The 24,803-nt window shown below is 46.2% G+C and overlaps 2 protein-coding genes across 7 annotated transcripts in view; both read left to right on the top strand.

Annotated features, from left to right (window-relative positions):
- Positions 1-2,551, top strand: part of dgkb (diacylglycerol kinase, beta) — a 38,867-nt gene extending 36,316 nt beyond the window's left edge. Inside the window, exon 19 of the mRNA XM_062565553.1 lies at positions 786-2,551. Within this exon, the coding sequence (XP_062421537.1) occupies positions 786-893 (108 nt within the window). The 3' untranslated portion in view covers positions 894-2,551. The remainder of the gene's footprint in view (positions 1-785) is intronic.
- A 2,276-nt stretch (positions 2,552-4,827) lies between these two features.
- Positions 4,828-22,916, top strand: etv1 (ETS variant transcription factor 1). 6 transcript variants are annotated; one of them, XM_062565570.1, is made up of 14 exons: positions 4,828-4,843; positions 4,950-5,141; positions 5,464-5,579; positions 6,041-6,128; positions 6,472-6,519; positions 10,738-10,791; positions 15,515-15,644; positions 16,701-16,889; positions 17,032-17,279; positions 18,662-18,730; positions 18,837-18,905; positions 19,475-19,644; positions 20,504-20,605; positions 21,128-22,916. In XM_062565570.1, the coding sequence occupies exons 3-14, from the start codon at positions 5,535-5,537 to the stop codon at positions 21,347-21,349; spliced, it is 1,434 nt and encodes a 477-aa protein (XP_062421554.1). In that variant the 5' UTR covers positions 4,828-4,843; positions 4,950-5,141; positions 5,464-5,534; the 3' UTR covers positions 21,350-22,916. The 6 variants fall into 6 exon arrangements, with proteins under 6 accessions (XP_062421554.1, XP_062421553.1, XP_062421556.1 ...); XM_062565569.1 differs by having other exon boundaries at positions 4,829-4,843; positions 18,659-18,730; XM_062565572.1 differs by lacking the exons at positions 4,828-4,843; positions 4,950-5,141 and adding exons at positions 5,743-5,807; positions 6,798-7,234 and having other exon boundaries at positions 5,463-5,579.
- The last annotated feature ends 1,887 nt before the right edge of the window (positions 22,917-24,803 follow it).

The raw sequence follows: 24,803 nt of genomic DNA, 5'->3' as shown, positions 1-24,803 counted from the left end.
CAGGTGACCGGTGTCTTCCCTAAAAAGCTTCTCGGGTTTTTTTTGTATTTTGTAATGCACGTCAGAAACATAGAGCTCAATCACGTTTAATGATAGTGGAGAGCCAACAAGAAGCTGGTAGTGGCTTGTGAGTCACGGGGCAAGAACAGCAAATGGCAGCTGTCCTTTGAAGTGACTGCATTGCAGACGGTAGCGTTTCCTCTCCACTTCGTAGGGAACGAGGTCCCTGACGTGAAAGCCCATCGGCGCTGATATTTGTTCTTGCATTGATTCTCAATTTCAACCAAAAAAGACTTGGAGTCATTGTTGGGAAACGGGATATTGTTAGATATTATAGCCGTAAAGACATACTTTATCATAATCCACCCATATTTTCCCTTTTTATGGAAGTTTGCCCAACTTATATTTTTTGGTATATGGGAGGATAAAAGGAAAAACTTGAGAAAAAGGTTTATCTTGAGTTGAAGCATCATGACCCTAACTAAAAAAGTAATTACCAAAGCTGTCACTTCCTAAACTACTGGTAAATAAATTAATTAATGCAATATTGATATGTATTGTTTTCTTGATCAGTCAATGTCTTGTGGGAACAGAAAACAATGAAAGAGTCATCAAAAGCAAAGCGACAACTTCTATCTTTACCAACTATCCAAAACCAAAAGATTCACCTCACATGTCAGACCCCATAACTTCACCTAGATCTTAAATAGATGATCCACATCGATGACAAACATCAGCCCCCTCACTCATTTCCTCACACACACCTTTCGTCCCTCCGACACCAGATCGAGATCGTCCACAAGAACCAGGCCCCCATGCTGATCGGACCGCCGCAGTGCCGGAGCTTCCTCTCCTCCGTCATCAGAAGGACGCGCTCCGAGAGCAAGGACTGATCGCTTCAAGGGCTTTTTTTTTCTTCTTCTTTCCTCCGAGTCCTCTCGAGCTTCGAGGGGCGAAGCGGGCTCCGAGTCGATTGTTGACGAGCGGGACGTCTCCGTTTGCCTGTTTGACCGCCCCCCCCTCCCCCCCCGGAGCCCAGAAAACAAACTGTGGGTTTTGTTGCGTGGAGGCGTCACGGGAGAAGACCCTCGTTCAATGCTGGGGTCGGCGAGGTGCGTTTAGGGGCCGGCGCGCAGAGTAGTTTAGCTCCAAAAATACCGAAGCTATTTTGGGAAGTCCGATTTTCTAATGGTCTGTTTTTATTTTTGCTGTTGTGATCTGTGGCATGTACAGGGGGAAACCCCCCCCCCCCCCACTGATGAATGTGTTTTTGTGATACGATGTATCTATTTATTTATTCATTATTTGCTGCCATTTTTTTTTTTTTGACATTTGCATACCCCATGATGCATGATGGAGTGAGAAAGATGCTGCTGCTGTCGAAGCTGACATATCTGGAGCTTTCGGGCTGTTAAGCAGTAAGTTTGCTCAGCATTTCTTCAGCGCTTCACTGGCGAATGGCTTCAAGTAGTAAAAAAGACAGAGAGTCACGTTTTGCTTTCTTCTTAAAACGGTTCCTGCAAGTCATCCTTGTCACGTGATTGATCTGCCACGTTGCTGCTCCGTCAGTGCAAAGATTAGGAGTGATTATTGATCTTCATGAAAAATGCATGACACTCTTTGTTTTATGTTGCACGAGAGATTTTCCAGACAGCTTTACCAATACTGCGCACACTTTCTGTCTCACGAGGGACCAAGATCTGTTTTGACACTTGTGAAAATTGATCTTTTTTTAGGATTCTACGTCTTCAGTGCTGCTCGGTTTGACCATATCATACTTTATAAGATGGCTGCATTTTTATGAGATCCTGTATTTTACCTTAGCAGGTTCGCAGGTACTTTCAAAGTGGATAAAAGCATCAGAAAAAAAAAATCTTGTGTTCAATCGGACTGTATGTTGTTACAGTAACTGTATTGTTGGATATGCACAAGAGGCAGTTTGAGTGGTCATTGATTTGCTCCGATGTGTACGGTTGAGTGTTTGCAGTTCGTTGCGCATTAAAGCATGCATTGACCAATTAAGGTCTAAAAACAAAATGACTATTGACATTCATGTACAAACTCGATTTAAAGAAGAAATACTGAAAATCAATCTCATCCAATAATTACACTTTCGAGAGGCTTTTCCCAGCCACTAACGTGCACACACAAAGGAATGAATGATGCACCTTTTTACTAAATAAAAAGTAATTCATTAGATATTACACAAAAGCACTTTTATCTCATTCAGTCCCACCAAACAGATTTTAGAGAATGTGTTAGTGACAACCAGCATGACACACAATTGGTAAATGTTTTGTTTTTAACCGAATCACACTCCTTTCAGTCATTAAAAAGTGCCATACACCGGTGGAGACGGATCCGAGTGTCCCCTCTCTTTGCTTTTTTGTACAGTGAGGTTGTATTTTTGTAACACAGTATTTTTTATTTTTCTGCTTAATGCTTTTACTCTAGAACTAGCACCATGTTGTTCTGCCTAACAACAAATACTGCCTGCCAATGTTGAATGGGAAAAGTGATAATGGATGTAATAATAAAAAAATAAATAAACTTTTTTTGTTTGAAGTGTTTTAAATATGATTTGTACATTGTCTGGAATTTTCTTGCCCAAACCACGTATTAATTGCTGTCCAAGTAGAGACAATATCAACAAATTTTAAAAAAAAGAAATGTTTCTAAAAATAGCCGTAGCTTAAAATGTAGCTTGCTTCCAGGCGAAGAATTATCCACCTGAACAATGATTATCACTATTGTTTTTTGTGCACGAAATTCCAACACTTGCCGAGTTATTAGCAGCTCTAACATACTCGTTGCTGTGCTCATTCTGCATTCTACAAAGCAGAGACGGAGAGACAAAGCAATGGTAGACCCCCCGACTGTAGCTTACGACAGCTAATTCAATATGGTGTGGCTAACAAATTGGCTTTGTAACTGTAGCTCATGATTTAGCTTTTAAACTGTAGCTGAAGACAGCTAATTGACCCTTCACTGAGCACCGCCCCCCCACTGCTTCCGTCCAAGCTGTCAGAGCTGTGTTGCCATGGAGCCCCCAATGTCACTGACTGCAGGTTATGAAGAAAATGTCATTTAATTTTCATTAATTTGTTACTATTGCTAACAATGTTGACTATATTTGTATTTGTATTTCTCAAATCAAATTATTTATTGCGAGATTGTCAGTTTGATAAATATGCAAGCCCCCTTCAGAGCCAAATAATAACCAAAAAAGGAGGAAAGGAGGAAAAAAAACCACAGGGAATTCCAGGAACCTACCATGGTAGTAGAATACACAAAGAGAAATCTTTTGTATCCTACTGTGGAGTGGCACTTTGTTTACTGCGTGTCTCGATGTCAGACGGGTGCACGCCTGCACTTGAACTGCGTCTCTTCGTCCTGGGGGGGGGTTCAGCAGGAGTGACACAGTATATCAGTTCACATCCACTTCACCTGGCTGGTAATGGAACACTGCGTGGACCCAAGATGGCATCAACGTGACCACAGCTGACTTTCGATACATCCGTATCTCAGTCAAGTGTGAAATGCAATGGTAAAATTCCCTTTCGGTGGTTTGTCCTAGATCTCTTCCTGCAAAGGTGAATGGGAAAATCTATGTTGATTATTGTACTTTGGAAACATTTTTAGGAATCAAAATTTTCACCACTGCAGTCACCAAACACATGAAGCTTCCTCCTTGTTGTGACAGGGTGCAAAACTCTGTACAAACGGTATTGTCATTTTTTGGAACTACATTTATTACTTTTCGGTAGGTTTGCGGCTTCATATTACTCTAAATATACTGAACGGATATACAAGTCAATAAATGAAGTATATCAAGTATTTGGAATTAGCCATTGCATACTAGGAATGTGGTGCTATCTTAAGCCAATATTCTAGCCTTTCCGGTTACTTTGATGCATGGCACGCCTACATGACGTCAGGTCAGAAAGAAAAGAAAGCCATTATCTAATTAGGCAAGGTAAGTCCTTAAGTAAAGTAAAGCTCCTTATGCATTATCTAGTCAAATTGTCTTTGAAAGAAGAAACACTCTGTTGCTCTTTGGATTTTGGAAACAACGGCGAAAAAAAGCGTCCAAGTTGCTAGCATAACGTCAATAGTTAGCTTAGCTAATTTAGCTGGTTTAACTAACTTACAGGTTTATTAACCCGTATTTATTTTATTTGATCTTACAGCTTTTCGTGGTTGATTATTTGACGTGCTTTATGTCGACAATGATGACATTTTTTAAATAAATATATCAATATGTTCTGCAAACTACCAGCTTGCTAAGTAAGCTAGCCATGCTATCCATTAGCCATCGATACACGTGACTGTGGACTGCTGATCTTGTGTTCACGCTGGTTACATTTAACTTTATTTCAAATCGGCTAGATAACTCTGCCTCCTCCAGTATTCCACTCTGCTGCATTCGCTTTCACGTGAGGTGGATAAAAAAAAACATCGCAGTAAACCAGAAAGCTACAGGAAAACGAGAAAGCGGCATGACCACCACACGGGCTCTGGGCTACGTCAGCACATTTCCTCTTGTATAAAGTAACTCGTCACGTGGCTCTCTGGCTCCGTACTGCCTTTAGTTCCGGCCGGTGACCCGAGCTCTACTTCCAGGTCAGTGCCTCCCGCGGGTCGCCGGTCCCTCCCGGACCACGTCTCCGTGCAGGAGACTCTTCAAAACACAGTTACCATGGACACGCACTTCACCGGGAGTGGAGCGCGCGGTCGCGTGCGTGCGCGTGTGTGTGTGTGTGTGTGTGAGAGAGTGGGGTGTTGCCGTGCGGGTGCATGTTTATGACTTTAAACAAAAAAAAATACATTTTGACAAAGTTTGGTGCGTATATACATAAAGTCCAGCCTTTCTCCCGTTTATTAAAAAAAAAAAAAGCATGACACTACAATGTTACCATTGTCTTCTCCGGTGCGTTACCCGCCCGCAGCCGTGCGTGATTGACCGCCAGCAATCTGATCCAAGTGAAAGACATTGACGACCAATAGGAAGCGGAGTGCGGCCGGTTTCCATGGGAGGCCCCGGGAGGCGATGCCGAGCCGCCACAAAGCAGCGCAGTGAGCGGCGGGGAGAGGCGCGAGGCAGCAGCCGGGACCGTGAGGATCTGATACGCGCTCGCAGGGTAAGTTGCATGGTAGTTTTCCCTTTTTCTGACCCTCCCCCTTACACACACACACACACACACAGACACACACAGACATACTCTTCATGTGCGGCAGGAGCTAATTCTATCGTGTAAAAGATTTCGGCGCGCCCCGGAGCAGCGCGTTCCTCGTTTTACGCACGAGATTTGCTGCTTGTCAACTTAACTCTGCCGCATCGCCGGAGGTGCAGTCGGCAATTTCCGCACTTAAACCACTGGCAAGAGGTCCCCCCCCACCCCTGTCCTCTTCTCTTTCTGCTTTTCATCCATCTCGTGTTTTTGTTTTTTTTTCTTTCTCAAGGGTGACCGGGCAGGAGACTCTGGAGACTCTGCAGATCGCTCGTCAATTAAAAAAGACCACAGAGGCGGAGAATGGATAGATTACGCGACCAGCAAGTGCCTTACTGTAACTCCAAAGTGAGTTGTCATTGAACCAGAAAGGGGGGGGGGGGAACCTGTAAGCATTTCGAGTAACAAATGCAGACCTCTCGCATCATCTTTAAAATGTTTTCTTCTCTTTTCTGTAATACTTTGATTGGTTCTGATCAGATCTCTTGTCTCTCTTCCTGCTGCTGCCAAGACTCATTTCTCCCTCAGGGACCATTTAAGTTTCATCCAATAATCAAAGATCAACAGCTAAACAAGGTGCCCGCTACTATACAAACTGTGTTATTGGTCACAGCGCCGTGTTACAACTTGTTGTTTTACATCTGACGGGTGAAGTGCGGGTCCCTTTGCATGGCTTTGGAAGTGTGTTTGTTTGAGGCTCATTAAAGGCTCTTTCGGTTTTGCACGCGAGCTGCTGCGTCCCGACAGCAGAATCCCCGCTCCGGTGAGGGAAAGAATGCATTGATCTGTGTCTCTCCTCTTTGTTGCAGAAGCCACACGGAAACACGAGCTGCGAGAGGCCAGCAAATGACAGAAAGAGAAAATTCATTAAGTCCGACTTGGCTCTGGACAGCGAAGGTAGGCAGAGGGCAGAGGGAGAAGTTAATTTCACGGCTCCTAAACATTTAGCAAAAATTCAATTGGTTTGTGGCCACCTGCGCTGCTAACTAGAGAATCTCAATTACAACACAGCGGCCTGTGATGATTCTCACAAGCCTCCGTCACCGGTCAGAGACACAAATTGACTTGTTATTAGCTGCGCACGTGCCCACTGGGATCCAAAGGGGCTCTGACGGCGAGTCGGCACCGCCGTCATGAAGCTGGTCGTCTCTTGATGCTCCTCCGGGGCGTTAAGTGTGTGTGTGTGTGTGTGTTTTTTTTTTTTACTGGCTTCACCTTGTTCTCTGCTTCTTCCCCACAGAGCTCTTCCAGGACCTCAGTCAGCTGCAAGAGACTTGGCTGGCAGAGGGTGAGTTTTTCAAAATCCTGAGCAATAAAAATATATATATTTATATTTAAAACGGAGGAGAGATGAGTTGGGGGGGGGGGTCTGCCTGGAGTTACCAGCCTTGTGTCGCAGTCCAATTAAAAGCCTGTGTGGAAGAGGCACCTTGTGTGTCATGCATACATTAGAGACTGTGAGCGAGGGGTCTTGAGGGAGACAGAGGCGGCTCTACCCAGAGAGTGTCATCACAAATTACCAGGAGAAGGCTCTCCGACGCTCACTGCCTCTTCTGCTTTTGGCAGGAGCTAACGCACTGCACGCCAGCCGCCTCCACCTCCACCTCCACCAGAGCTCCGCTGTAGCCTACCAGCTCTCCCTCTCTCCCTCCCTCCCTCCTTCTCTCTCTCTCTCTCTCTCTCTCTCTCTGCTTCCTCTCGGCACACCTCTCTATCTGCTCCAGCTGTATCACCACCTTGTCGTCTTCAGTTTTATTTCTTGGCAGCCCCCAAAAAAAAAAAGAAAGAATGGATCTATAATTTATCTTTTTAAAACGCCAAAGTCCTTCTCTGAAAGCGGCGATTTATTTTAAAAATATATATATTTATCCATTTCTTTGCTTTTTAATTTTTTTTTTTCTCTAATGGCAAGACTTGGTCTTTGTGGTCTAACTGAGACGTGATGCTTCAGGATTTAAGTGCGAGTGTCCTCTTTCCAGCGTGTCTGCAGCACCGAAGTTTTGGTTAGTGTTGAATATTGGTCCTTTTATCCTTTGCATGTGCATGATACACTGGTTTCTTTGCTTGACTGTTGTAATTCTCAGTGAGATGAAAATCTCTTTGACTATTTCGTATGTTCTTAAAGTTTTAATTGCAAGTTGAGTGCAGGTTGGGTTTTTATGAGATAAGTTGTTTTGTATTTCAAACTGTCAACTTGTACAAAGTGAAAGAACGTACCTGCTTGGAAAGAGTGATTTGACTCTTTTTCTGCAGTTTTTCTTAATACAAACAAGCCAAGGCACTGTTTATTTTCAACTCCTTGTCTCAACTGTAACCCAAAATAGCTTCTTCCCTTTACTGCATATACTCGTTTAAACGTATAATGTTATACAGATTAAAAAAAACTAGGTGTTAAACACTAAAAGTTTGCATGATAGTCATTTTTAGAATTGGTTTTAGTGTAAAATTACAGTTTGAATAATTTTCTATAGTCTGAAATGCATTTGGAACTATTGATACATTTTGATATTGATTGTAAAAAAAAAAAAAAAGTCACAAATGGGAATTATTAGAAATAATGGTCTTTTATTTGTGTAAATGAACTTTATTAGAATTTTTTTCTTTTCTTGTATGGTATCATTGCAGCATTAGAATCCCAGCCTGTGAAATCAGTCAGTCTCCGCGTGTGAAGCCATCATTCTAGTCCTAAAGTAGACTTCTCAAGTGCGCAGCATAATTGAATCATTTTCAATACTTTTTCCTTTTTAAATACGCTTTGAGTCGTAATACATCCCCCCCCCCCCCCCCGCCCAGTGTGTGGAGAGGCTTTAGCTCGCTCCCTTCACACAGGTGAATAAGACTTTAAATCATTTATAGGCTCCATCTATTCTTTAACACGTTTGAAAATGCTCGCAGGGCAATCGGAAAGCTTTTTTTTTTTTTTTTTTTTTAAAGCCCGCGTTGAAACAGATATCGTAACGGTCGAGACCAAATTTGAGCAGCGGTTAGATTAGGAGTCGGCGTGGCGCACACCGCTGGGCGTGAAGAAGAAGAAGAAGAAAAAAAAAAATCGAATAAGACACGGTTTTAATATTTCAGTATGCAAAGTGAGACGAGAGACAGCGGCGGGCGATAAGAATTATCACCGTTAAAGATTACAGTTCTGCCTGTCGTGGATCAACCTGACGACGTACACTTCAAAACTGTAGATTTAATGAACGACTTCCTGTCCATTAAGACGAAGGGAAAAAAAAGGAATACCTTGCCATCCCTAAGATTTATTGGTTCAGGTAATTGGAACGAGAGGAGGAATTATGGGAGACGGGCTGAAGGGACCACAGACCACTTCTGCCCTCCACCCACGCCCAGCTGACTTTTATTTTAAGACTTATTTAGTCACCTTTTCTTTTTTCATTTGAGTGGTGTCTCTTCTTTTGCCGGTGCTGTGGTCGCGGCTTCTTTTTAAAAAGTGTTTTGACAACTCGGCCTCCGACTGCGTCTCTCGCTCAGGCCCCACGTTTACAACTTCTCCCCCTTTTTTTTTTTTTTTTTACCTCACTCCCTCTTTTCCTTTCTCTCCTTCTCCCTCTTTGTTTTTTGTTTTTTTCCGGTGGGGTCGGGGGGGACGAGGAGGAGGAGGAGGAGGAGGAGGAAGGGTGTTGTTCTTGTTTTGTGAATGGCGGCGGAGTTCCAGCGCCGCCGTCCCTCCCCAGGAGTTTGTTGCAGAGATCAGCTGGCTCATTCACAGACTGAGGCCGGTGACTCATCCATCCCGTACTTCCTCTTTGGACTCTTTCTCTCTCTCTCTCTCTTTGTGTGTGTGTGTGTGTGTGTGTGTCTCCTCGCTCCTCTCTTTGTCCCTCTCCGAGTCAGGTTCCCTGAAGTGACTGTTCGTGGGTTCCTCCCTTGTTTCCGGGATTTTCATTCAGCGGGGGGGTAAAAAACAAACAAACAAACAAAAAAAAAAACGATTAAGAGTTCAGGCGTTTATGCTTTTGGAAGGTTTTAGTAGGAAAAGGAATCTTAACAAAGTGGAGTAAAACAGCAAAGTTGTTTCCCAGATGAACGACTTTGTAATGTTGCAAATTGTATTTTTTTTTTAAAACCGAGGGCTTCATTCTGCGTCTTTTGTTTGCCGCTCCCTTCACCCCCGCTCAGCGTTGTCGTAAAATATGGAGCAAACTCGCCTCTTGATCTGTTGATTGTTTACTCTCCTCAATTCGCACCTCCGCCGGCGAAGGAGCGACCCCCCCGTCTCTGATCACATCAAGAGGGGAAAAAGAAATGGGAAAATCTGTATTTTTCGATTTAAAAAAAAATCTCCAGACATGTCGAGACATGTTACCAACCCTGTGATAATGAAGATCCACCTCATTGTGTGTATAAATAGACGTGCTAATGACACATTTAAATCTCTCTTTGCCTTTCGCCAGCGAGAGAGAGAGAGAGAGACGAGCTTGAGGGACACGGAGATCTGTCACCGAGTGTAAATATGTGTGATATAAATATGTAAGTGGCTAATTGGAGCCGGAGCGGGCTTCATTATTTTAGCATTAGCCTGGGAGTGCAGGGGCGTTTTTGAAGCGGCAGGGTGAAGCGTTGGAGGTTTCTGGAACAGACCTCACGCGGCAGGTACAGGTGGATCCACCAGTAGGGAGGAAGCCAATTAGATACTGTTAACAATGGGTGTTTGGCTGCTGGCGAGGAGCGAGAGGCGAGGCCGCGGAGCAGTCAATGGGCCACGCGACCTCAGGAAGTGGAATTAGGAAGTAGACGGACCCCTAAAAAAAAAAAAAAAAAACTCGCAGGCAGACGGGAAAACAGGGTTTACTTTGGGATGCCACGGAGGACGTATTGTTCATCACAATTCAAGGTTATTAGGCACATAGTGTCATTTTGGTGCATTTCCTGCAGTACGTCTTATTTTTTTTATTATCCAGTTCTTTTATTAAATCTAAAATCCATCTGACTTCTTTTTTTTTTTTTAATGATTGTTTCATGGTCGTACACAAAAGGCACTAGAATCACGGCACGTTTTCTTAAAGGATTTTCTAAAATAAAAAATGGAATTTTTCATCTGAACAAGCCTGTCCTGCAGAGGAAGGTTGTGTAAAACACTAGAAATTTCTAGAATTAATACTACACGACTCTGTGGTGGGAATGTTCTGGCTGCCCAAATCTCATTTAATTTTTTTGATGCACAGGAAAAAAACAATGTATATAGAAAAATAACCCTCCTGGAATTAGATAAAAATGACTTGCTAAGATGAGGGCATTTTGGCTCGTCGAAGCACATACAATTGGCAACACGGGACCTCTAAATACCCCTCACGCCCCGCACAACATATCGTTGGTGTCCTCCGACCCGACGCGCAGGAGGCGAACAATGCCGGGACGAGCCGAGCTGAAGTCCCCGGGAGGCGGTTGTGCGCCGGGCCTGCGGCGCGTCCACCGTCAACGCCGCGTTGCCCCCGTCAACATCACCAACAATCACCGCCTTTCTTCTCCTCTGCTCCGTGTCTTTTAGCTCAAGTTCCCGACAATGACGAGCAGTTCGTTCCAGACTTCCAGACTGAAAACTGTGAGTAAGAGACTACGCTTTGCTCCCGTGTGCATGCTTTTTGTGTGTGTGTGTGAACTTCTATGATACTTGATATTTTTTTTCTTTTCTTCACTCGTCTCGGCTGCTTGTGTTCGTTCTCGGGGAAAGTCAGTGTGACGACGGTGGTGGTGGTGCTTTTTTTTTTTGTTGTTTTATTTACGCATCTCTCGCTACCCTCACCTTTGCTCGCACAAATGCTCTCTGGAGAGCTGCAGCAGTCTTGTGGGTCTGCGTTTGGGGGGGGGGGGGGGGGTCTCTATCTGTGTCTTCATATCAGTCTGTCCCTTCTCTCTGTCGCTCATGTGCCTCTCACCACCACCCAGATATTATTGCACTGTGATTTTTTTCCATGAACGTCAAAATATTGTGGCAGATCTTCTCCTTTTTTTTCCCCCCCCACTGGTGATATTTTTAACTCGTAGTCAATTGATGGCTGTTTTTGAAAAATGATTTTTTCGGAACAAAATCTTGCTCCTACGAGACCTTTCCTTGAAGTGCTATTTGTGCAAACCATCCAGTGTGGTTGGATTTTCTAAATCCGGCAGGTTAATATTATTCAATACTGTGTTTGTCCTCCTCAGTTGAAGGCGTGTTGGCCTCCTGTTATACAGTATGAAAGCATGCAGGATTTTATTTACTCCTTCCGTTTTGTTTTTTTAAAGTTTTTTTTATATCCCGCATGAGAAAGAAATTCAGTTTTTTTTTATTTTTCAAAATTACCCTTCTCGCTTTTCTGTCTTTGACGTGAGCTGCTTTCACTCTCTCAGTGTTAAGGATTAGGCGGTTAGTCGTACACCTGGTTGTGCACGCTGGCTGCACACAGTGACTGGCGACTTGGCACGGCCTTACTTCTGGAGGGGGAAGTAGTGCCAAGGTGGGGACAGAAATGGAGCGAGTGGAGCTCAGTGGGACCCCGAGCGAGCACATGTCTTTCAGATGAGCCAAAACGCAAATGAAACTGTGAGAAAAGACACACAAAACAAGTCTTCCCTATGTCCTCAACGCTGTCTCACCTGGAAACGGAGTGGAGAGATGAAATGCGGGAGGGAGGAACTAGAACAGAGAGGAAAGGTCACGGGGGAAAATTTTCATTGCTGACCTTTTTAGCTTTGCAGTAGAATGTTTGGATAAGAGGAAGCAGAAATCTAAAACATTTTAACCATTGTCAGCCAAATGACCATCGATTCACATCATCGTCCTTTCGAACGTCTTTAAAGCTTTTAAAATATTCTTTACCTATTTATTTACGTGCAGCCATATTAGCTCGCCAGGTTGAATCAAGAGAAGCGAAAATGGAGTTAAGGAGTGAAAAAAAAAAAAAAAGATATCCCTCATCCTACTTTATTCTCCCCATTCATTATCCGGTTGGACATTGCACCGTTTGGTGTGAATTGGCCCACCCCGAACCTCCGAGGCGGAGGAGCCTCGCGGCGTACGGCAGAGAACCAGAGGTCACCGAGACTGTCCCGGTGTCCTTCAGAGGCAGCCGGGGTGGGTGGCCGCGGTGGCAGGAGACTGCTGACCATCTGAATTGTCCTGTTGGCAAACCCGCGGCAGACTGGCGAGCCGCTGACAGATGGCGGGAGGGTGAGGGCACTGGGTTGGGCGCGCGCGCGAGCGAGCAGGCGTCCCAGCCGGCAGCGCTCCCATATGGGTCCGACCGAACGGGGAGAGAGAGACGGGGGGGGGGGGGGGGGAGGCAGAGAGGGAGCCGCCGGGAGACTTGTCCCCGAGTTGGGGAGCGAAGGACAGCGAGTTCGAGTTGGAAGTTGTGACGCGCTTATTCCTCCCTCCGTTGACCAACTTTTCTTTGCTAAAAACGATAGACATTTAGCACCTTTTATCTCAAATGTAAACGCGTGTTTGTGACCTCTTTAATGGATTCACTCCAATATCATCGTTAACCCGTCAGTTGTTATTTTATATTGATCAAATTTCAAGTGAAGTTTAGCCTTACTGTTTACTAGCTAGTTAGCTCTCTTTGCTAATTAGCATTATTTATATTAACCAGGATTGTAACAATAATATATTTTTCATGAATGTAAAAGGTAATTGGTTTTAAATGTAAATGTTGAAAACAAATTTGATAGTTTCCCAAAATAAAATCTTTTTGGTTGTGTTTAAAGCCTGAACATTTTTCCTCTGGTATTTGCTATCTGTGCTAATTGGTAGCGATAGCAAAACAAACCAGGAGCTAAATTCATTGCAGAATCCTTTTTTTACAAACATGAATCTAGTAAAGATATACATTCTACATTTTAATGTAAATAATTTTTCAGTACCTTTTTTTTTTATTGGATTCTTATTAGTAATACCACAATAATATTTCAACATTTTGCTAGTGTGTTTTAACAGATGATATCAACGAATGGGCCTTCAGAAATTGTACCGTAAAGGAAAGGTTGGCGGTTCCTTTCCCTGGGTGTTGTTTTTTTTTTTTTTTTTTTTCCGCGGCCTTCGATTCATCACTTCTCAGGAAGCCATGGCGGTCTCTCTCAACGCCGACAGAAGCAGCGTGTGAGCGAGTGTCCTCGGGGCTGAAGGAGGAGGAGAAGAAGAACATTTTTTTTCTTCTTTGTCTCAAACTCCAACACAGATGCCTACAATTAGCATAACTTAGCAGGGACCGAAGTAGTAGCTGAGGTGTAAAATGAGGCCACACGTTACCAGCAGATCTGAGCCTCCGTCATTTAACAGCAAAGCCGAGCACCTACCGTAGGTGAAAATGGAACGGAGGGCTTTTCGCTGTTGCCAATTAATTTTTTTTTTATGAATGGGCCGGAGAAATATCTGCCAAACGCTGGCTCCGGTTCTGCCAAAAAACACCACTCGTACCTGAGAATATATAACGTTTAGGGCCAAGAGTTCTTTGACAGCAATCCCAAAATGATTAACAAAAAAAGTGTCGGCTACAATTGAATTGAGGAAATGTATGAAGATTAGACGAATCTTGTACATGGACAAAACAAAGAATGAAATGTGTTGAATCTCAAAAAAAAAATCAAAGACAGTTTCAGACCATTTCAGTTAATGGCTTTGAGGAAAAAACACATCAACAAAAAATAGAGGCAGTAATTGTTCTAACTGCTTCTACTTTTAAACACCATCCTGGCTAATCAATATGTAGATAATGAGAGCAATCAAGCAGCGACGTGCATGACATTTTGGACTAAAAAGGAAGTCTCTGTTTAAGTCCGAGGCAATGCCCTCGCTATTGATTTGTGTACCGTGGCACCCCACTGACCAAATCCATTGTGACATTTCCATTTCTAATTCAAGGCCCTCCGCTGCAGCACACACGCCAAGCTGTCGCTAATGGCCGACGCGACGCGGTACTTTTTTTTTTTTTTTAAACAGACGTATGTAAATTCAAAGACCTTGACGTGGATTAAACGAAGAAAAGTCTGGCGCGAGCCAGGGGAGACCTTCTGAACCCGGAGGACAATAAATACACGCGTGTTTTCAGCGGGCAGGATGAAAAGCGACACTGAACATTCATAACAACGGGTGTTGTTTGGGCTCCTCGGGCCGCTTAACGGCGGGCCGCGCCCGCCCAAAGGTCTCCCCTCAGGAAGTGTCTCTTTGACCTCTGATCGATGACCCGGGGAAAGGTCAGGCCCCCGGCGAGGGGCTGCGAACAGCCCCTGAGCTTTGTCGAGGCCCGGCCCATGTGGCCCCCCCCCCCCCCCCCCCCCCCCCCCCGGGGACCCGGCTGCGCCTCAGATGGGCTGTTGGCAGATCGACCCCTGCTCGTACGGCAGCTGTCAGTCACCCGTGAGAAAAGTCCTCAAAACATCCTCCTCCCTCGGCTCCTCGCCAACGTCGGCGCACCTTAAAGAAAAAATACTCTCAAAACCGCAAATTTGAGTCTCCGGGTCGTCGAACGTCTAAATGTTTGTACTCTATCCCAACCGGGGAAGCGGTTGAATCCCCCCCCCCCCCACCCCACCCCCTTTTTTTTCCTTTTTTCTTTCTTCCATTCACAATTTCACGCCCGCTTTGGGATAAAAAAGGCCGTCTCTCAGTCCCTCTACGCTTGGATGCTGCGGGGACAGACTCACCGCTGCTCCGTGTGCAGCCCAACCCCCCCCCCCCCCCTCCCACCTCTCCCCCCTCTGCGAGGCCACCCGAGCCCGACTTCATTCTGACTGACTGGCTTCTTCTTCGTCAGAAGCGCAGCCAATTGCATTAGCGCTGATCATGACTCGAGATGATGGCATGTTAATCAGGACGGATCAGGCACTTAACAGCCTCTCCGATGCACCGGGCTCACTGTGGGGCCGTAGGCCGAGAGCGCAGAAATACGCCCCCCCCCCCCCTCCCCCCCCCCCCCCTCCGGATCAATGAGCCCTGTTGTTGACGTCTGGAGCGTATTGACATCCAGCTTCATGACATATTTCACTAAAAGAGTCGCTGTCAGGAGCTTGAAGGCTGAACAAATGACATTTGGAGTGAGTTGTTTGTGTTGCGGACAGATGTTTACCAAAAACGTCTTTTTTTTTTAACTTATCCTTCATAAATTGTCTCAATACTAACTAAACTAAACACATGCAGTGTAAAAAATACACTGAGCACATCTGCAAACATAAAGATCTGATCTGCAGTCTGTGGTATCTAACGAGGTTGATCGGGATGTGGTTCCTTGTCGCTCAGTATCTAAATGACCCCCCCCTGCCCCCCCCCCTCTCTCTGTCTCGTCTAGTGGCTTTCCACGGACTGCAGCTGAAGATCAAGAGGGAGCTGCACAGCCCGTGTTCAGAGCGGAGCTCCAACTGTAGTCAGGAACGGCCCTTCAAGCTCCAGTATGGAGAGAAGTGCCCCTTCAACGTCAGGTGGGCGCCGGGCCGTACTTTAACTACTACGCCTGTTTTCAAACGCTTTGTACACATTTAGAGATTTGGTCACTCAAGTAAAAAAAAAAACAAGAAGCAAAGCCCCCCTTTCTTATTTGGATGATTCATTCACGATTCTGTCCTTAAGCAGCACCGTATTAGTGAAAATTAGTGCCAAAAGTACAATATATTTGGAGTACTTTGGATCCACTCATGTCATTAGTTGAATATTATGACAGTTGTATATATTTATCAGTTCATTTTTGGTAGTTATATGTTGACCTGTATTGTTCTTTTTCAATTGTTTAAAACGAGATGCTTCGGGAACTCTTGATTTATTCTATTTTTTTTTTTTTTATTTACTTCACATGACTTGTCTTTGCATGCTCGTGTAATGACCTTCAATGCGGAAAGGAGCGGTTTCATAAGTTGCTGAATCATCTGCGTGATTCATTCGCTCACCTGGGGATTAAGGAAATCTGTCCAACATTTGGCAAGGCTCGCTTTACGTTAGAACCTCCACAGCGTGCGCCAAGAGGGGGTGGGATTTGCCTTAATATATCCTTTTAATTTATATCCTTTAATATATCCGAAACAAGTCGGGATTCGTCTGAGCTGACGGAATTCAAAGAAGGACAAATGTGTGGCAGACAAAGGAGAATATAGGAGCAAAAGCAGCTGTTAACTCTGATAATGTGGTTGAATTCATCTTTTGGTAAAGATTTGTTTCTCAGACAAGGTGCTCTAAGGTTTTTCAAAATAAAAGTAACAATATTTAAAATATACAACAAGATTTCATATCCCTCCATCCCACTGTTTTCTTCTGTTCAGCATTTCTTTCTTTTCATCCATAGTTTCTTCCATATTTACCTCACCTTGTGTAAAGCATGTCAACAGATGCACAAGTGTATGGATAAAGCCTTATTCCCAAACATGTAAGACAAAACACGAAGCACGTGATGAATTCTGTGACTATAATGAAAGCTCTTTTATTTTCCACGTGCCTACTTCAAGCCTCCTTGAAGCCGCATCTGACTCTCCTCTGTGTCTCCACAGTGCCTATGAGCAGAAGCAGCCTGCAGGAATGAAGCCCTCCAGCCCAGTGACGCCCCCCTGTAGCACCCCCGTGTCCCCCCTCCACCATGCCTCGCCCACGGCGGCCCCGACGCCCAAACCGGACCGGACCTACGCCCACATACCGGCCTCGCAGCCGCTCCCCGACAGCGCCTACTCCATGGACCACAGGTAGGGTGTTATGTAACTTAGACCGGTTTACATGTATCATATTGTAACAACCCGACCTCTGGCTTTCTTCTGTGACCATGCTGAAGGAAACAAAGTAGCGTTTTGTCTCTCGGGGCTGATAACGAATCGTCTGACTCGGCAGATTTCGCCGTCAGCTCTCCGAGCCGTGCCACTCGTTCCCCTCCCCGCCCACCATGGCCCGGGACAGCCGGCCCATCTACCACAGGCAGATGTCCGAGCCCAACATCCCCTTCCCTCCTCAGGGCTTCAAGCAGGAGTACCCCGACCCCCTGTTCGAACACCCGGCCGTGATGGGGGCGCCGCTGCCCCACGCGTACCCGGGCGCCATGATGATCAAACAGGAGCCGCGGGACTTCACCTACGACTCAGGTGAGAGGCTTAAAAGAACTGAGAGAGAGAGAGAGAGAGAGAGAGAGAGAGAGAGAGAGCAGCTGCCCGAGTGTTTCATTTCAGGAATGGGAGAAGATGTGGGAGGAGGAAGAGGAGGAGGAGGAGAAGGGGGGGGGGGGCGTTTATTGAGTTTGCCCATTATTAGGGCAGGGGATCTGGTTGGGCCGGGTGTCTGTGCCGGTCGCCATTTCCTGTGGCGCTCTAATAGGAAAGTGGAAAGGGGGGTGGCGGGGCAGTCCGCCCTCCCACGCTCGTCCCTTCAGTCAGAGAGCAAAGCGATCGGCCCTGGATTCATGAGTTTACTTTGCCACGGATGTGTTTATTGAGTTTTCACGACTTCTAGATCCCCGAAAAGAGCCTCTCTGTAGCATCCAGGCTTTTAGCCGCTTAGCATAAACACGTCTCAAGGCAGAAGCCGCACCTAACGATGCACCCCATTAATGATTGATCTTTAATTTCACTATTGTACTCAATTGTTATTCACTCTAAAAGGGCAAACAAAAACATCCTTTCGTATTCATGTTTTAAATTTTGCCCATCCAAAATGTAATCAATTCACAATGATACAAACAAGAGAGGATAACATTTACGAAGGCTCGTGACATTTTTACTCGATAAATGGCCTGAACGGATTAATCAATGATGAAAATGGTTATGGATCAACTGTTAAACGTGTTGTTTCAAAGCCAGTCAGGATGTAAGGTGTGACTCACAAAGAGCACATCGCAGTGACTACGAGTGACCATCCGCACCATGAGGAGGCAACATAAAGAGAGGAGGTGTGCTTTGTGGTGGTCTGGTGCGCACTGTCCCGTACTGCTGTTGCGGATCCAAGATGGAGCATCAGAGGGAATTTATTAGTCACAGTGGGGCATGTTGACTGGAGCAGGCCTGTTGGGAAGGCTGGGAGGGGAGCTGGTAATTTCATCAGCAGCAATTTCCTCTACAAGCCCATTACTTTGATGAAGTTCAGAGAAATGTTTATGGGCCCAAATGAAGGGGCCACCGTCTGCTTATTGAACCTGTTTGGCCCTTTCTTTGATCACGAGCGTGTACAGTGCAGTGAATTCCGCTTGAATAAAGGCTTCCTTTTTATTTTTAAATGAGAGAAAAGACACGCGGGGAGAAGGAATCAAACCGTAAAAAGCTTCACATCGAGCCCCTTCGCGATGTGTTTCGGTAGTAAATCTCCCTCTGAGTGCAGATGCCGGCGGCGGGGCGACGACGCTGGGGGGGGGGGGGCCCCCGTTCTTTAATCAGAGCCACTGGTGCATTGAGTGAGCAGGCCCTCCGATGACGGAGATGGGGCTGTGTTCTCCCCTCTTTTTAACGCCCACTTCTCCCATTGTGGCCCTCAGCAGAAGTGCCCAGCTGCCATTCTGTGTACCTGCGGCAAGACGGCTACCTGGCTCACGCCAACCGGACCGAAGGTACCGCCGAAACGAGACGGGCCGGACGGACGTTGCCGTCGTGCACTTTGACCCTGGCGCCGAGTGGGTGGTTCAAACTCTCAAACTCTCGTCTCCCTCTTTCCAGGTTGCATGTTCGACAAAGTGGCGAGGCATTTCTACGACGATACCTGCGTGGTGCCCGAAAAGGTGGAAGGTGAGTTCTCAGTGAGATCAGTGAGACTGAAATTAAAAAAAAAAAAAAAAGGGAGGTGTATTTCCACCAAGCATAGCGACCCAGTTCACACCTGTGCAGCCTTTTCCTGCTTAAAGGAGCGTTTCTGACTATTTGTATTTGAACAGGTAAACAAGCCAATTTGTTGCCAATCACAATATTCAACATATTGAATGCATATCAATGTGGGCTTGGTCCATGCGTAGAGTCGATGCGAAAACACACTTTGGTTTTTTTTAAAGGAAGTTGCAACAAAGCCGCTTAAAACAACGGTGTTTGCATACACATAACTAATGGAAGTTACGCAAATTACGTGTCATTGGGCTTCATACTTTCATTATTAAATGCATGAGGTGTAGAAATGCTCAACTAAAAACTTTTCATGACGGATTTAATGCTGAAAATGTCTACATTTTTCCGGAACAAAACGAGCACCCGGGCTCCCCTGGTGCAGCTGAAAGGTGTACTGCGGATATGTGAATGTTGAATAAAACTCATTCCGGTTGAACTCCCCCCCCCCCCCCCCTCACGCTCCGTTGTGCGTCCTGCAGGGGACATCAAACAGGAGTCGGGCCTCTACCGCGAGGGCCCGTCGTACCAGCGCAGAGGCTCGCTGCAGCTCTGGCAGTTCCTGGTGGCGCTGCTGGACGACCCGTCCAACTCCCACTTCATCGCCTGGACCGGCCGCGGCATGGAGTTCAAGCTCATCGAGCCGGAGGAGGTGAGGGGGACATTTAAATGTTTTTACGTCCCCGACAATGGGATCAATCGGGGCGTTGTGAGGACGTGCACCTTTTCACCATCACAGCTTTATACATTGAATTTAAAATACATATAAGAACTTTGTACCCAGCCACATCACATCCAGTCGACCCTTAAGGCCAGCGGCTCTGCTAAATATTTCCCAGGCCGCCCGCGTCCCTTCAAACGAAACCCACGTTGGCGGTTGGGCCTTTTGACATGGAAGCACAGGCCGGGTCTGTGAGCGCCCGCATCGCACACACTGGGGGCTCAGTCACTGAGGATGGAGGAGGATGCAGGTTGCAGGTTGGGGGGTGTGTGTAAGAGAGTGGGCGCGTGGCCCACGCAGCACCGACGGCGTCTAGAGGCTCGGGCCAGCTGCAGCCAACAGGGGGTTCCATTCATGGCGTCAGGTGACCGAACGCGGGGGACGAGGGTTAGCGCGCCCAATGAAAAAAAAAAAAATGGGGGGAAAAAATGGTAATAGAGCGGAACGGTGGAGGAACAGCAAGGAGACCCGGGGCGGGCTGTGCGGAGCAGAAGCTGGCGCTTCGGGGGGGGGCTTCAGGTTTGGACGGCGGGGCACCGGGCGGTGGGCGGTCTGGTGGACAGGTGCTGCAACATCTGCTGCCTCCTCCGCTGGGTGCGTGACAAGCTCCTAATGAACACATCCCCGGTCAGGCCGGGCTCTAATGGCCGCCTATTAGGGAAAATATGGATTAACAAGTTTGTCCAGCTGCCCGGGAGGCGAGCGGTCAAGGCGCTGCGTGGTTTTCGGGTCGGTCCGTTTCTGTTTACCGACCCGCCTTTTGTGTTGTTTATCCATGTGTGGTGCGAAGGTGGCGCGCCGGTGGGGGATACAGAAGAATCGACCGGCGATGAACTACGACAAGCTCAGCCGATCGCTGCGCTACTACTACGAGAAGGGAATCATGCAGAAGGTACGACACACACACACAGAACTCCATCATCACGACCTTAATGATTATTTAGATTTGTTCTGAGGTGGGGGTTTTTACCGATTATTGGCAGCTCTATTTCCTTTATGCTTAACCCAATTGTTAAGGCAGTTGTTCAATCCTGTTTTAAATGCTTTTAACGTGTGAACACACTGGACCCTGAGAGAGTTGCAGGGTGAAGTTGTGTAGCAGTTAATCACATTCCCTGAATCATTTATAAAAGATCAGCAAAACTAAACCGTATCTTTGATCAGTCGCTCATGTGTCAAATTGGTTACTATTAAAATCTTCTCTTGTAGTCAATCAGGTTTCTTTAATAATAACATTCTGACAATACCTTGACTCTAGAACCGCTCCGGGCCATCCATCAATAGGAATAAATATTTGTGCCTTTTTAAGCCCTTTCATTAAGAACGTTTTGTGAATAGTGCCATTTTTATTCTAAAAACCAACCAAACCCCCCCCCCCCCCCCCCCCCCACATTCCCCTCCCTCTGCGCCCCAGGTGGCCGGAGAGAGATACGTCTACAAGTTCGTGTGCGACCCCGAGGCCTTGTTCTCCATGGCGTTCCCCGACAACCAGCGGCCGGTGCTGAAGACGGACATGGAGCGGCAGATCAACGAGGAGGACACGGTGCCGCTGTCGCACTTTGACGAGAACATGGCCTACGTACAGGAGGGGCCGTACTGCCCGCCGCACCCCTACAGCGAAGGCTACGTTTATTAACGCCAGCCCCCCCCCCACACACACCCCTCCCCCACCGCCTCATGTCCTCAAGTTCACAGTCCCTCCGGGAATAAGACTGAACACACACACACACACACACACACAGGCAGCGGCGACTCCCCCCATATCTCTCTCTCTCTCTGTCTCACACACACACACACACACACACACACACACACACACACACACACAGGCAGCGGCGACTCCCCCCATATCTCTCTCTCTCTCTGTCTCACACACACACACACACACACACAGGCAGCGGCGACTCCCCCCATATCTCTCTCTCTCTCTGTCTCACACACACACACACACACACACAGGCAGCGGCGACTCCCCCCATATCTCTCTCTCTCTCTGTCTCACACACACACACACACACACACACACACACACACAGGCAGCGGCGACTCCCCCCATATCTCTCTCTCTCTCTGTCTCACACACACACACACACACACACACACACTTTGTTTGTTCTTTTCAAGCCGCGGGACGGAGCGTGCACTTTATGGACAGGAAGCGCGGCGTTAACCTGCCAGGGGCCAGCAGCGTGGTTTGGCTTTTTTAGCCGTTGTTTATGTTTGTACATTAACGTGGGAATCATTCCGTTGTCTTTTTTGTTTGTTTGTTTGTTTTTTTGGGTTGTTTTTGTTATGGTTTCCAAGCATGCGGCGCCCAGGGCGAGACAGGACTCATGGTCACCCCGAGGACTGAAACTTAAGAGACTTCCTGCGAAAGAGACTCGATTGCTTGGAAGGACGATCGCTTGTGGTCGTTGTTTTACTTTGGAACAGCCGTCCCGTGCGTTCATGGCGCTCGTCTTGGGCAACGTGACAACCAAGGGACGTGATTCTGGAGCAACGCGACCCCCCCCCCCGGCCTGCGGAGCTCATCGTTCTGCCGTTGTGTCGACGGCGTTCATTCTCTCGATGGAGCCCCTTGGGGGTGGTGATGTAAGGAAAAGCAGGATGCATCATGGGATTGTGCAGATGAAAAATACGGCCTGTGTTTAGGATAAATCAATAAAGCTCTGAGCCGCTTTGTAGTTTTCTTGATGGATTACAGGTGGAGGTGTATGTGCAGTCAGTGGACACAGCAGCCAATACACGCAGGGTTATTTGCATCCCCAAAATGAAAATGAAAAGATTTTATTGGCGTAAAAATGTAAAAAAAAAAAAAAAAGACAAAGGAAAAAAAAAGACAAAGTCAAATATTTCCCTAATTTGATTTCTGTTTTGTTCCAGATTAACATGAGGTGTACATTTTTGCTTTGCCTTTCATTTTTTGGTAAAATTCAATTTTAAGAAGTATAAGGAATATTTAGTCTTATAATGTGATGAAAAACACATTCATGTTACAACCGAAATAACGTTCCATTGTATAATCAGGTAAATGCACATTTTGTTGCTGCTTCAAATTGTAAGTGTATTTGTTAAAAAAAAAAAGAATAAGTGCGGCAGTTACGACCTGCTTTTCTGGATTTCTCTTTTTTTATTGTTATTATTTTGACTTTTGACTTGTTTTTGTTTGATCTGAGCATTAAAAAAAAAAGAATCTGGTCTAAGTTTGGTTTCTCGGTGTTCTCATGTGTGGGAAGGGATCGGAAAAAGCAAGTTTTTACTTGATCATCACACAGTTTTTGATGGTAAAATTGTATAAAAACTTTGACATGCTAGAAGTGGGGGGGGGAAAAAAAGGCTTCAGGCGAATGTGTGAAGGACTAATAGATTATGGCCTCTTGTCAATTTCCAGGTTGGAGAGAAACCACAAAGCATTTAACCAAAGTGACACCTGAGGAAAAATCAATGGCTAATTTAAAACACCACTTTTTCATGTAGGTGAATTGTTTCTGCTCTTACGGGACCGGCACTAATGAAAAAGAACTCCCTTCAAGTTATTATTTCCTTTCTGCAAGGTGACACCATTGCTAAAACAGAAGAAGAAAATCAATGACTAATTTAAGGAATCATTGTTTAATTGCTTCCACTGATGGGGGAAAAAAATGAAAACGGATGTGTAAGTAATGAAAAAACACCACTCGCCTTAATTTGTCAGAGCGGGTCACACGGCAGCCTTATTACAGTCCCCGCGCGGCATGTTTTTTTTATTTTTTTTATTGATTGTCAGCAGACGAGGGAATTGCCCTCAACTTAAAAACACTTGATTGCTTCCCTGAGGATATTTAACAACATCTAATCCGACGTGTACAAATGGTAGAGGGCACCGCTGGAGCTTTTAATACGATGAATGAAACTTCTGATTGTGGATTTTCACTCTCTGGTGGAAATAATCTGCAATAATAACCAGGGAAGTGAGTACGGTGATATTAAGTGTTAATATCCTCCGTTTGGTTTGGTTGATTTGTGTTTTATTTTTACTTGCTGGACCTTTCACAGGCTGCTAAAGTTTAATTCCGTATTTTTTAGGAACTCTAAAACATTCCGAAATATGATTTATGTCGTTAAAAGAATGCAACGTGAAGATTATCCGTTTAGTTACTTGCTACAGTGCAGATGGAGGAGGTGTAAAGCTTTAACAAGCGCTAATAATATGCTGCCAACGTGTTGACTTATTAGTAATATAAGATGATTTAAATATGATGATACATAAAGTGCACTTTAACGTTTGGGCCAGGGTAATCCTGACGAATACATGCTGCACTTCTGTGCAATTCTAAGAGCAGGCCTTTCACCTGGAACGGTGTCCATGACCATCCTTTTTTTCTTTTCTTGGGGGGGGGGGCACCGCGTGGTTTGACTTCTGCTGTTCAGTGAACTTCACGGTTTCAGACGGGACACAAATCACTGCGGTTTATTCAAACGCACATCATTGAAATCTCATGCAAACCCACCGGCGCTTTGAATAATGTGGTGAGGTTCTCATGTCAGCGGTCACTTTCTGACGCAGTGTTTTCCACCTGTGTGTGTGTTTCTTTTCTTTTTTTGGGAGTGGGGGGTCTTAAGGTCACTTGCTGGATTACGCGTCTTACACCTTCCAAAGGTGTCGTGTCACTTGAGGCTGAAACCCACCATGCAAATCATGTCATCTGGCCCCGGGTCAGGGGGGGGTTCGAAGTGTGGGGGGGGCGGGGGGGGACTCAGCCACCAACACACTCGCCATTTATGGACATATGCTCTGCATCCGGTGCCACCTGCCCAAATTCCACCCCTCCTCCTCCAGCTAATATTCTGTGTATCTGAACTGCGAGTTGTGGTCTGCCCACCCGCCCACCACCCCCCTCCCCCCCCCCCCCCCACTGTAACTAACAGATGGCCGCTCGATCTTGAGTCATCACAAAGCCATTACGGGAGCGACTGGTCCTCAGCCGGGCCGCCTTGATCCGAGCCCCCGATGGCTCTGGCCACTGTTTGCTCTCGAGTCGTCCTCTGGTTACGTGTCACGCCGTGTTTGCTCAGGTTAAATGGCCTGCGTTGCCCCCCCCCCCCCCCGC

This window comes from Pungitius pungitius, chromosome 11 (genome assembly GCF_949316345.1).
Source record: "Pungitius pungitius chromosome 11, fPunPun2.1, whole genome shotgun sequence".
In the NCBI taxonomy this organism is placed as follows: domain Eukaryota; kingdom Metazoa; phylum Chordata; class Actinopteri; order Perciformes; family Gasterosteidae; genus Pungitius; species Pungitius pungitius.
The sequence above is the reverse complement of the archived record's forward strand: the minus strand, read 5'-3'. Positions and strand labels throughout refer to the sequence as shown.

Bases quoted from the DNA above. Each gene is read 5' to 3' on its own strand.
- etv1 (XM_062565569.1), top strand. From the start codon at position 5,535: ATGGATAGATTACGCGACCAGCAAGTGCCTTACTGTAACTCCAAA. The intron at 10,792-15,514 runs GTGAGTAAGAGA...TGTCTCGTCTAG, and splicing joins AGACTTCCAGACTGAAAACT to TGGCTTTCCACGGACTGCAG. The intron at 19,645-20,503 runs GTGAGGGGGACA...TGTGGTGCGAAG, and splicing joins AGCTCATCGAGCCGGAGGAG to GTGGCGCGCCGGTGGGGGAT.